At 39.8% G+C, this 13,372-nt stretch overlaps 1 protein-coding gene across 9 annotated transcripts; it reads right to left on the bottom strand.

Annotated features, from left to right (window-relative positions):
* Positions 1–439: 439 nt before the first annotated feature.
* On the bottom strand, positions 440–10,549 carry stat1a (signal transducer and activator of transcription 1a). Of its 9 annotated transcripts, none has more exons than XR_004338219.1 (26): positions 10,412–10,549; positions 9,418–9,545; positions 8,773–8,917; positions 8,595–8,690; positions 7,741–7,827; positions 7,579–7,654; positions 7,196–7,287; positions 6,955–7,106; positions 6,498–6,656; positions 6,334–6,426; positions 6,161–6,220; positions 6,066–6,086; positions 5,643–5,733; positions 5,276–5,317; positions 4,564–4,662; positions 4,394–4,492; positions 4,181–4,316; positions 3,448–3,503; positions 3,271–3,365; positions 3,060–3,199; positions 2,700–2,888; positions 2,547–2,622; positions 2,035–2,131; positions 1,390–1,416; positions 784–864; positions 440–624 (listed from the first exon to the last, which is right to left on the bottom strand). XR_004338219.1 is itself a non-coding variant. In XM_032556243.1 (26 exons), exons 2-25 carry the CDS (start codon positions 9,543–9,545, stop codon positions 835–837), a joined length of 2,286 nt encoding a protein of 761 aa, XP_032412134.1. In that variant the 5' UTR covers positions 10,412–10,549; the 3' UTR covers positions 672–748; positions 802–834. The 9 variants fall into 9 exon arrangements, 6 of the variants coding, with proteins under 6 accessions (XP_032412134.1, XP_032412138.1, XP_032412136.1 ...); XR_004338220.1 differs by lacking the exon at positions 440–624 and adding an exon at positions 664–742; XM_032556243.1 differs by lacking the exon at positions 440–624 and adding an exon at positions 672–748 and having other exon boundaries at positions 802–864.
* Positions 10,550–13,372: the final 2,823 nt, after the last annotated feature.

Raw genomic sequence — 13,372 nt, 5'->3', positions numbered from 1 at the left:
TTTTATCAATTAATCAGTTAATAATTGGTGATTAATAAGAGATTTTTATTTTTTACATAATTTGAACCTGGTGAAGCTAAAACTGCAGCTTAATGAGTTCTGAGTAAAAATATTTACAAACAGGATTTTATTTCATCTTAAATGTAAAATTATAGATTTTTTTGTTCAGTTTTGGTTTAATTACATCTGAATGTTTTTTTTTCCAGCAAATTAACTTTTTGAGTGAATACTGAAGTTATTGATTAATCGATTACCAAATTAGCTGATTATTATTTTAATAATTGATTAATCTTCATTTTATATTTACATTTATTTTTCTTGATATTGAAATAAAAACTAAATTCAAATATAAACATATAATAAAATGTAGAAAAAGTCAAAATAAAATATTTTGTCTTTAACAGTTAAAACAGATTAAATGAAGTAAATATTTAAAATGTGGTTTTGTGGCTCTGGACCCGTTTTATTAAACTGGAAAATAAAATAAAATAAAATAAAATGTCTCTAGATTGTAAAGGTTGCAGACGACTGGACTAAACAAAGGACCAGAACCAGGACCAAAACCAGAACCAGGACCAGAACCAGTACCAGGACCAGTACCAGGACCAGAACCAGGACCAGAACCAGTACCGGAACCAGAACCAGGACCAGAACCAGGAGGGATGAAGGACCAGGACCAGAACCAGGATCAGGAGGGATGAAGGACCTGGATCAGAACCAGGACCAGAACCAGAACCAGGACCAGGACCAGGAGGGATGAAGGACCTGGATCAGAACCAGGACCAGAACCAGGACCAGAACCAGGAGGGACGGAGAAACGGCGGCAGATTGTCTTCAGTTCTCATCCTGAAACTCTGAACTCATCTGTGGAGAAAACAAGAACTAATTAATTGACAGAACCAGTTCAGTTCAGAACCGTTCGTGTTCAAAGTCCCAAACTAAACCCTCTGAGCCACCAGGGGGCGCCAGAGCTGCAAGTTCAGCTTCATTTCAGGAACATAATAATTTTTACTTTTATTTGACTAAAAGTAAAAATTGTTGAAGTGTTTCTACTCTAACTTTAGTGCAACCTTTGGTTCCTGTTCCCATCTCAACGTTTCATAATTATTTCCAATTATTTTCCACCAAATCGCAACAAATTTCACCAATAAACTGATTTAAACATTTGTGGAGGTAAAGCGGTTCAGGTCCTCCATTTTAGGGACATTTACTGTTCTCTGATTGGTCAGCTGCTAACCAATCCGGTGGATTTATTGACGGGTATCAACGTCCAAACCAAAGGTTGCTCAATCTGTGGTTACGTTGCCGAGAAGAGGACGGAGGTGAAAGAGTTTGGGTCGGCCATGCAGAACTACAGGAGCTACACTCCAACATGCAGCAGCACTTTACCTGAGGGACAAAGTCCTGCAGGTCCATCTAGAGACAGGAGACGGACAGATTCAGAGCAGGACAGGGGGACAAGGTCAGAGGGTGTCGCTATAGCAACAGTCACTGTCACCACATGATTTGTAGAATCAGCTGATTTGCGCTAAAATAAATACTACAAAAATAAATACATCTAATGTATGTCACGACTGTTAGTATAAATAGCTAACAGGAGTGTTAGCTCCTGTTAGCTATTTATACTAACAGTCTTAACTGTAATTAAAAACAAAAACACTGAAAATGTTGGAGAACCAGCAGCAGTTTATTGGATGGCCAGTTTTAAAGGTTCATTCTGTCAGTTTATCTCCTCTACAGTTTCCATGAGCACCTTTAATGTTTCTTTTTAAATAAAATTATTATAAAAGATTAATTTAAAGCTTCTATATTTATATGGATGTGAATGTTGGGTGCGCTACACAACTTCTGCCAGCAGGAGGCGCCTCTGGAGCATCGCTGCTCACATCGTTTAACAGAAACAATCAGATGTTGGTCTATTAAATCCATGTTTGGCAGTGAGGAGGTCAGATTCTGGCCGTTAGGAAGGACAATGTGGGTTTTGGGGTGCGGACAGATTTAAATGAGACATGTGGAGGTGAATGAAGGACTGACCACAGCGTCGATGTCTCTGGGACTGACGTATCGCTCCAGCACCTTGTAGTCGTCAGGCGACATGGGCATCATGTTGTCCTGCAGTCTGGACGGGGGTCTGACCCACAACAAGGCCGTTAGTCCATTTCAATCATGTTTCAGACTCAAAACATCATTTTATAAAACCACAAACTGTCAAAAAGGAAAAGATTTGCTTCTGCATCACAAATAAAAAGATTTTAATAAAAAATGTATTTTTTTTCCTTCTAAATTATGCAAATTTATTTTTGAAATGTGACAATGAGCAACTGTACATGAAAGAAAGAAAAAAGGACGACGAAATAGGAAACATGCAGCAAGGCAGCGAAGTTTCTGTTTGTAAAGTAAGTTAAAGTAAAATGCTACAAAATAAAAATAAATGGTTTTGTGAAATGAATCTTTTGAGACATTCAGTTGTTAAAATATGTAAAAACGTCTGATTAAAACGTTCATGTCTCTTTCTGCTAAAACATGCGCTGTGTTTCTGATCTTACACTTCAGACACGGAGATGAGCTCCGTCTTCATGTAGCCGCGGATCTCCTGGACGTCCGTGTCCATCGGCTCTTGAGCTGCAACAGAACCAGAACGTTAACGAGTCCGATCGGGTCTGTCGAAGCGGCGGGACGAATCGGCGCGCGGCTCTCACTCTCTGAGGGTTTGGGGTAGTATTTCCCGAAGGCCTTGTCCTTGTGGATGTCGGGGTAGAGGAAGCGCAGCGGGTTCTCCGGGATGTTCTCCACCGCCATCACCTTGTAGGTGCGGATGATGTCGGGCAGCGACACGGCCGACAGCTCCTTCTTGGTGTACGGCTCCACCGAGTGATAGACGGGCTTATCTGGAGAAACAGAAACACGCTTCAATCATCTGGCAGAAAGAAACAACTAAAGAAAGAAAAACAAGCATCATAAATGCAATCACAACTAATCTGGAAGAGTCACAGCTGCAGCTTCTGCTCCAATGGGAGCCCAGCAGAGTCCTTTCACAATAAAAGCCTGGCCTGCGTTACCGTGGACGTCGTGCTCGATCCAGGTGAAGGTGATGGCGCCCTCCTTGCTGCTCTCGCTGAACCTCAGCAGGAACGTCCCGGGACATTTGTCGCTCAGCAGCGCCTTCTCCCTCTCCTTGCTGATGAAGCCCATGATGCAGCTGCACACAGGACGAGACTGTAACCATGGAAACGCTGCGGCAGCAGCGGCCAGACCGGCGCCGGTGCTTACCCGTCGTTCCACAGCGACAGCAGGTGTCTCTTGATAAGGTCCAGGATTCCTTCGATCCACAGCCAGAAGGGGAACGATTTCTCATTGGCGCTTTGCTGCAGAGACGACAAACACATGAACCAGATCCGCCCGACGACGACCCCGACCCCGACCCCGACGACGACCCCTGAGGCTCACCTTGCAGAACTTGGTCCAGGGGATCGTCCCGTCTGGATTCCTCTGAGCTTTTGCTCCTGCCGACAAAAACAATCATGTTGCATCAAAACCTGATAATCTGGTGAGAATCAGAGACTTTTCTACTTCACATGGTTTGGAGATTAAAGTCTAGAAATCTGGAGAAAATCCAGAGTAAAACCAGAAAGAAATTAAATCTGAACACAAAAATATCAAGTAGATTCAGAAGAAAACGAGAAAAAAATGAGATAAAAGAGAAATTAAATTAAGAAAGAAAGTGAGAATAACCCCAAGATAAAATCACAAACTAGTGAGAAAAAAATTAGAAATGAGAATCAAACTGAGACACAAGCAGAACAAAGCTGAGATCAAACAGGATTAAAAATAAAATAAAATAAAGATGAAACAAAAAGAAAAACAGCAAAAACACAAAACCAAATAAATTCATCTGGTTTCTAGAGAAAATATCTTATTACACTTAAAATAACTTTTCGTCAACATGTAGCAGATTCTTTTAAGTCAATAATTTCTTAACATTAATGAAAAACTGAAACTTTTTACTTATTAAGAAATTATTTACCAGTAAATTAGTTAAATCTTATTTTAAGTGTAATAAGATATTTTGAGAGGAAGACAGACGTTGTGTTTTGGCAGTGTGCCTGTCCAGTGTGTTGGTTCTGGTTCTGGTTGTGGTTCATGTTCATGTTGTGGTTCTGGTTCTGGTTCTGGTTCTGACCCAGCAGCTTGTCGGCCAGCATGTTGAGCTGCTCCTGGTTCAGGCCTCTCTTGGTGACGGAGGAGAACTGCCAGCTCAGCACCTCGGACAGCTGGGACCACTTGGCGGACGGCGGCGACAGGAAGAACTTGAGGTTCTGTTGGACAGAGCGGGTCGTTAAGTGTTGGGTCGGCACCGAGGAAGAGGAGGAGGAGGAGGAAGAGCGGGCCTCACTTTGGGTTCTGTGGTCAGCATGTTGTACCAGAGGATGGAGGCCCAGCCGCTGGGCAGCTGGCAGACGTTGGAGATGACGACGAGGGGCATAGCCATGGCCTGAAACACACGCAGGGTTCAGTTCTACTGGGCCGACCCGGTTCTGGAGCCCGGCTCCGGGTTCCGCTCACCTCCACCTTGATGTGGAGTCCTGGAGAACCGGACTGGTTCAGGTGCAGCTCCGACTCGAAGCTGAGCGAGTGAAGCTCCTCGGTGACGATCAGCGGACCCTGAGGGACGCCGCAGGAAACGGGTCAGAGAGAAACTGAGCCGGACCAGAACCCGCCGACCCGGTGGAGTCAGGAGGTTCTGCAGGCTCACATGTGAGTTTAAACCAAACCCGACTGAATCATCTCAGTTCAACAGTCTAATCTATTCCAGGTTTTATTAGGGTTGCTATGGTAACAACACTTTGAGTCCAGATTTATTCTGAGAAAAAAAAACACTTAGAGAGCAGCAACTAACTATTGATTAGTTATTGATTATTCTATTGATTATTCTTCCAAAAGAAGAAACATTTAAAAAATATTCAGCACATTTTTCATTTTAGTCGTTTTTAGAAAATATTTGAAATATACTAAAAGATCAAACAAATACTTTAAAACCTTTTTTAAATAATAAAACATTTTATTGTTTAAAATCCAATACCAATCATTTCATCTTCTGCTCAAAATTATTTCAATATTTTTTATTTTTAATGAAAAATGTTTAGATTTCTGTACAATTTTGTCTTAATAACTGCTCTGAGTTTGCTGTTCTTTCAGTAAACTGTTTTTAAAATGAATTACTAATTATTGATGATTATTTCATTGATTTATTGATTTAACAGATGAACTCTCTCACCTCGTTGGTTCTGTTCCCGGCCAGTTTCTGCTCCTTCAGTTGCTGCACAAATTAAAAATTTAACTTTTCAGGTTAAAAACATTTTTCACAACAAATATGATATTTTAAAGTTTTATTAGATAAAAATCAAACTTTAATCAGTTTTCTCACTCAGTGTAATATCCAACATGACCACTGGGGGGCGACACGTTTCTGCAGCTTCACTTACATTTTATTGTTTCTTTACCTTCTTGATTGTATTTAGGTTACATAAGCTTTATAATTTCCACCTTCAGTCTCATTTGTGTTGTGTTGTTGATAGAAATAATAAAAAATGTAATTTTTATTGGTATTAAATCTAAACCACGGTTGTGTTTCTGTTCCTTACCAGATGCCTGAACTCGGCCGCCAGGCTGCCGTTGGACTCCTCCATGTTCATCACCTTGGTGTTCGTTCCCAGGATGTTGAACTTACGGAACCTGGAAACAGACGACATGTTTCATTTGACGTTGGAGATGTTGACCTTTGACCTCTGGAAGCATTTATTGACTTTTTCGATCTATAAAAATGCAGCAGCGCTGATATAATATCATGAAAAATGATTTCTAAACTTCTTCTCAACGTTTAAACTGATCAATTTTCTGCACAATTTAAAAAACATGTTAATGAGAAGCTTTTAGCAGAAACAACCTGGTTGCATTAAACTGAAGTTTCTCCGTCTTTAATCAGGTTTCTGTGTTTTCTCAGATGCTAAAGCTAACCCAGCAGGATGCAGCTGTTTCCTAGGTAACGGGGAAAGTTTCAGACGTACCCTTTCTTCTCTGTGACGTCCCTGTGGGAAACAAACAGCAGAGTTATTGCCGCAGACAGAAGCGGTTTGAACTGGTCCACATGAGCTGAGCTTACTTATCGAACACGGCTTTGACTTTGAGCTGGTAGTTGAACTCATGAAGCTTCACCAGGAACCTGAACACAGACAGGAAGTTAAAGCTTCCAGTAAAAACATTCAAGCTGCAGTAGAAGAAGAAGTGACGTCCTGCTGAGTTTTCGGGTCACATTCAGAGGAGTTTGGTTCTTACCGGAGCTTGACGGTGAACTGGACGCCTGTTTTCAGCACCAGCGGTCTCTGTGGGTGTGTGGGCATGCAGGGCTGCCGCTCCACCACCAGAGAGCTGCAAACACAAGCAGACGCCATGTTGGCCCGGCAGCAGCTGCGGCTCCAGAGGACGGGTCGCGGTCGTACCTGGACAGCAGGTTCTTCAGCAGGTCCAGAGCGCGGTTCTCCAGGTGGCTCTTCTTCTGGGAGATCGGGTCGTTTTCGTAGGTGAACTTCTGCTCCAGCTCCAGCATCTTGTTCAGGTGCTGCCGGACCTGCTGCAGCGACTCGGCGACGGCGGTGAACCTGCAGCAGGAGAAACGCTCGTTCAGACAGAAACAGACCGAGAAAACGCTTTTACAGCTACTGAAGTAAAAAATTACTTCAACTAACGATGGATTATAATGGAAAAATTCTGAGATTAATTTGTAGAAAATGTTGACAATTCCAAACGTAAACAAATAAATATACCTTTTCTGATTAAAACTAATTAAGTTTAAGATGTTTTTCTGATAAAATTGCATCAAGATTCTCGTAATTAAAAAAAACTTCCATAGTTATGCAAAGCAAAGCCTGTAAATGATATTTAAACTCAGCCCCTCACCAGTTCTGCAGCTGGTCCACGCAGGCGTTGGGCGGGCCGCCGATGCAGGCGATCTGCTGCCGCTGCTTCCACTCCGGCAGCTCCTCGTTGATCAGGTCTTGGATCAAACTCTGTGTGAGGTTCAGCAGCTCGCTCAGGAAGGACACCACGTCCTGCCACACAAAACACACCGTGAGACAGCGGGACAGGAAACAGCGCAGAGCAAGGAGAGCAGAGAGCAGAGCGAGGCGGCGACTCTTACGTGGCGTTTCTGCTTCAGCTCGATGCACATCCTGGCCGTGTTGAACTTCTCCTTCTCCAGCTCCTTCGCCGACATGCCGTTCAGCTCGTTCTCTGCAGGAGGGAAGCTCACATCAGCCGCACAACGAATGTTACACACGGAGGAACATAAACGTGGCGACACAGTTTGAGTAAATGTACGCAAACCTTGACCTGCTGGGAAAACGTGAAACAAAATGAAGTTACAGCGATAAATAATACTGTTGATTTCACAGACTGAAGATCAATAATCTTTAAATTATGTTGAACATTTAATAGTGGAACTTTTAGATATTCTATTTATCCACAAACAACAGAAATCTGGTTGGATTATCATGAAGCTGGACCAGAACCCGTCCTGCTTACGGTTCTTCAGCGTGTTCATCTTGAAGTCGTACTCGTCCTGCAGGTCCTCCAGGTTCTTCAGCATCTGATCCAGGAACTGGAGGAGAAAAACTGGACCTTCAACGAGGTTTAAACACAAACCCGACAGGATGAACGAGCAGCTGTAATCGGACTTTATCAAACCTGAACTTTGTCTTTCAGCTCCTTCACTTTGTTGTCCAGCTTCTGCTTCTCCACCACCATGGCCGACACGGTTCCTTCTCCTTCCTGCTGCAGAAACAGCATCAGGTTAGTGAGGGTCTGAGGTTTTTACCACGTGGAAAACATGCAAAAAATACAGAAAGAACTGGGAACGTGTTCACAGGAAGCCAGTTTATGAAACCGGAGAATAATTATCTGTCTGTTTAGTCAGAAACACAGAAGAAGAAGAAGCTAGCAGCTAGCAGCAGCTAGCCACACCTGCTAACTCATAAACATTTAAATCAGTGGAAGGAGATTTAGATTATTTAGGAGTTTTTGAAATGAAACAATTAATCAGATCAATCAGTTATTTAAATAACTGTCAATTTAGTAGTTGATTAAATGTTAATTGGATTATAAACTCTAAAATTTGATATTTGCTGAAAAAAAAACACTCAAAGCAGAAATTAAGGCAAAATTGTACATAAAATATAAACATTTTGTATTTTAGAAAAGTCCTGAAATGTCGTAGTTTTTGCTTATCCTGGTTAAAATTCTGTTAAATTCTAAAGCAACTTTTGTTATAAAGTTATTAATATGTTAATAGATAAAAATAGTTCCCACATCGGTACTGATGTCAAATGAAGCAGAAAAAGCTTTTTTAACTCTTTATTTAACTGTAGATGAATCATTTTTGGGCAATAAAATGTTTTTCTTATTTAGAAAAATGCATTGATGAATTTTTAACTAATAATTCTTAGCTGCAGGACAATTTTATATTATTCACAACATGATTAATGAACTTTTTTTATAAATTTGGTTAAAATGGAAAAAACGATAAATTCTCAGGTTTTTACCTCGGCTTCCTTTGCACAGGCCAAGATCTTCTGCTCCTCCTTCAGGTTCCTGGAGATGATCATCGCCATGGTAACGGGGTCCTCCTGGAAGCGATCCTGCAGACAGACAGACGATGGCGGCCGGTTAGAGCGCGTTAACCTCTGACCCCTGGGCGGCGGCAGCGGCGTCATCTCCGACCTGCAGGTTCCTCTTGATCTTGCGGAAGTTGTGCTGCTGCAGGAAGTTGCTCTCCAGAGCGAAGCGGCTGTGCTGGTCGTCCAGCTGCGCCAGCAGGTCGTGGAAGCGGATGGTGGCCAGCGAGTCCTGCACCGCCACCGTATCCCTGACGACGAACAGGAAGAAACAACATGGCGGCTTCGCTTTGGACGGGAAGAACATCGGAGCAGCTCTTTTTCAAACTACCGCTCCTTCCTGTTTTGGTGCATTTTTCAGCCTTTGCTCATTTGTTGTCATGTGTAACCATAGCAACATGGTGTTTTACAACCTGGAGCAGTTGATTAACATTTGGAAAACTGTATTTCCTCTAAAATTTGTTGCAAAAACATTCAGTTTCACTTTGGGATCAATAAAGTTTCAGGGTTTGTTCAGGTTTCTCACAGGAAAATTCAAACACTTCAAGGTAAGTTTACAAACTTTTCCAGCAACAAACCTTGGAGATAAAAACATTAAAATGAACTTAAAACACAATAATGTCTAATTATAAGAGTTGGGTAGTAATGTTTAAGAGAAAATGTACTTTTAGGAGTATTTTACGTGATATTTTCATAAAGTGTCGCTGCTGTTTGTGAATAAATTTGGACTGAAGCAGAATCAGTTTCTTACCAGTCGATGCTCTCGATCCACCTGCTCAGGTACTGCCGGATGTCCATGGGGAAGGAGTCATCGTACAGCTGGTCCACCTGCTCCAGGTACTTACTGTCCAGCATCTGCAGCTGGCACCACTGCGCCATCTGCTGGCCACAAGCAGCAGCTGCATCAGGACTCAATTCAACTTAATTAGAGGAAAAACTGGAAACTACTTCTGCTCTAAAATGTTATCATGTCAACAATTAACCCATTTTAGGGGCTTAAACTCTAGGTAAAGTGAACAAATAGATATTTCTGATGTATATTTTAGTATTGTAATCAGACTGCCAGAATAATAACGAGCATTTTATCAGCAGTTCTTCTCATTAAAAGCTTTTGATGCTGTTAAAATATCACCAGACCTGATTATATTTGGCCCTAGAGGGAGAAAGTATTAGGAAACCAGAAAGCTCCTCCTTAGGAGGATTTCATCAGAAACTGAAAGCTAAGAGGAACCCGTTGTAAACAGCTGTGGAAGATGCTGTTACACTGCGATCGGTGGCCTAGAGGCCAAAAAACACTGAATAATTCAATAAACAGCCTTTTTGTCTGCTTACAACCGCTTTCTCAAATACCCGGATGTATTTTAAACAATAAATAAAAGCACTGTACAATAATCCTTTAAGAATTTTGGTTTAGTTTTTCAGTTCAGGTTGTTTAAAAACAGCGGAACATCCCTTTAAAGCTAACCAGATGTATTTATTGTTGTACCTGTTAGCTAGCAGCAGCTGTTCAGGTGGGCGGTGATGCAACATATTAGCATATTAAACATTAATAACACCGACAACATAGCAAAGCACTTCTACTGCCAACATGTACAGACCATAAAACCCGACAATTTTTATTTTCTCAAACTTGTCTAGAACTACAAACTTTAGCAACTAGCTTAGCCGAGTGTTTTGTTATGCTAATAAAAACACGTGCATCATAAAACGCTTCCATGGTTATTCAGACATTAAAATAAACTTACTTTTTAGTCTGTGGAAGGTTATTATCTCGCCGTGAAAACAGGTTTTATTTCCTGAAAGCTTGTTCTGTTACAAGGACGCTAGCTGAGTCCTCCTGCCAACTTTACGTCCCCTTTCCATTAATGAAACCTAGCTAACAGTTCTCAGCCAATCATAACGGAGAACAGACTACAGGCTCCCGCCTACTTCCTGGTCTTAGCCAATCGGAAGAAGAAAAAGTGGCTGTTCCGTCAATCATCACGTACATGCACAATAACAATATCTTAACACCTACTTTTTACGCTCGAGCTTCATTTTGTGTATTTTAGTTCACATTTAGAATTAATCCTATACTTTTATGTATTTTAGGTGAATCAGATTGCATTTAAAATACATTTTTAAGCGTCAGATGAAAAACAATTCGTATTTTAGGGGGAGGAAAAACAATTCAGAGAACAGCTTGAAGAAATCACGTGTTTTCAGAGAAAGAAGGTACAACTGCGTCAATCATCCGAAACTGAAACTTAAGGAGAAAATGCACATTATGTAGAATAAACTGGAGTTTGTCCAAAACTAAAGACAAACCAAAACACTAATGCTCGAATTCTAAATAAAAGATTTTGTGACTTTTGTTAAAATAAATTCTTTCCCAAATATAACACTTAAATCATAAATCTATATGGAAAAACGTTAGTTATAAATGTTTTATAACATTTATAAGTAATTTCAGTTCACTTTTTCTAAACATTCAGCCAGAAATACAGTGAGTGGTTTAAGCCAAAGCATGTGTGTTAGAGTGGCCTAATCAAAGTCCAGATGTAAATCAGTGTAAGACCTGAACATTGACTGAGATTGAAGTATTTTTGCAAAGAATGGATGGAAATATTAGTATTGAATTATGTAAAACTAACAGAAACATACCCGAAAATATTTGCAAGTGGTGCTGCAAAGAAAATCGATTCTAAATATCGACTTTATAAACAAATTCACACCAAAATTTTCAGATTTTTATTTGGAAAATATGCAAGAATCAATAAGAAAACACAAAAACATGATTAGTGATAGAAAAATAATGACACTTTACAAAATAATCAAAGATTGTTTCTTAGATTTTTTTAAAAAAGTGGTTTTGCTTCCTTTAAAATCAAATGAAACAGACAAAAAATTTGTGCAAATATATAAAACAGGACTTAGCAAATATCAAGTCAGCGGATGTTTTAAACAGGAAATCCATTCAGACTCCTTTGGTTGAATTTACTTCTTAAATTAAGTAAGTTGTGACACAAAAAGGAAACATTTTAGTGACAAGAAGACAGGATGGGAATCAACATGGTTATTAAAGGTCATTTTATTATTTATCAATCAATTTATCTCCAGAAACTGGTTTTAAATGCAAAGTTTGATGGAAAAGAGATAAAGTGCAGATTTAAGAGAAACGTACAACTGAAATTATTTTAAAATCTTAAAAGAAATAAGATTTTTAAAACTTATAAAAGGACAGGATGTGATGTTTAGAATCAAAGCAGTTTAATCTGAGTGAGTTTCAGCAGAACAAAGTCTTTTCGGGTCAGAAACCCCCATGAAGACAACAACATTCAGCACATCTGCTCTGGGAATTAAACTGGGATGGCGCCTCCAACTGGGATCCCAGTTTCCGGTCCGACACTGATCCATGTTTGGGCCCGGGGAAAATACGGATTAAATGTTTCAGATCGACTCAAAACATCAACATTTCACATTTCTACCAGACAAAAACTTCAAGCTGGGCTGCAGTTCTCCTGATGCACCACTAGATGCTGCTGTGCTACATTTAGATCACTTCACAAAAATGATTAACAGCGTTAAAATAAATGAGAATTTCCACGTTTAGGCCAAATACTTTAATGATTTGTAGTTTTGTGTGTAAATATAAGAAGATTATATATTTCATTCACCTTTGATGATCTTCTGAACAAATCTCAGCGAGAAATGAGCAAACAGACAAAAGGTGGCGTGTCATTCGGTTCGTGTTTTCAAAATAAGCAGGACGTCCTGCAGGGTGTGCGCTGGTCAAGGCTCAAATCAGGACAGGCAGCAGCAGGAAGCCTCGTTTCAGACACCAAATCTATTCCAGGTCCAAACTTCTCCACTCACACAAAACTAAAACTCCTGGATTTGTGGTGAAAATATTGAGGAGACATATATAAATTTAACAGGAATTTGGAATAAAAAAATCCTGCAGTTTATTACAAGTGCAAACTCAGATGTGATCAACTCACAATAAGGTGCAACACATGAGACAAACTCAGTTTCTCATATTTCTATGTAGTGAGCAGCACAAACGTTGGAATAAAATCATCTATTTGAATAAAAACAAACTCTTTTCCTCCTCAACATGCTGAACTATTAATGATTCTCTGTGGAAACAATACTGGCGAAATCTACAGTCTATTTAATGATCAAAGATAAACTGTTTCCCCTCATATTTAATGCTCAGTATTTAAAAAATTTACTCACAAAAATTAAAAATATTTGCAGAAAATCTGCAAAATATAAAAATACAATTTAGGGAAGTAAAATACCAAAATTCAATGCTATTGGTTGGTGTTTGCAAACCAGCCAATCCAGGAGCTTCATTTACTTTACTTTGTGCTGATTGGCTGAAACCTTAAGAGTGGAGGTAATAAAAACATTAGATTCTGCAGCAGCACAAGACAGTTTTCACTGCATGTATTAATGCATATTCAGGTTTATTTGGTGTCTGTACTATTAAAATAATTAGCTATAGATGTTTTTAGAGAATCTGCTAATTATAAATCTGCAAATCTGTTTATTTTGTAAGTAATTGTATATGGGGGAAAATTAAACTAACATTTCTGCCAAAATATTTATTAATCTCAGGAATTTCCTTGCTTTCTCTTGAAAAAATTTAAGCTCAAAAAGTTAAAAACTTTCCACTTTTAGAAAATTACACATAAAAGTTGTGAGTTTTAGTTTTTTTTAAA

This window comes from Xiphophorus hellerii, chromosome 24, assembly GCF_003331165.1.
Source record: "Xiphophorus hellerii strain 12219 chromosome 24, Xiphophorus_hellerii-4.1, whole genome shotgun sequence".
Taxonomy (NCBI): domain Eukaryota; kingdom Metazoa; phylum Chordata; class Actinopteri; order Cyprinodontiformes; family Poeciliidae; genus Xiphophorus; species Xiphophorus hellerii.
This window is presented reverse-complemented; position numbering and strand designations above follow the sequence as displayed.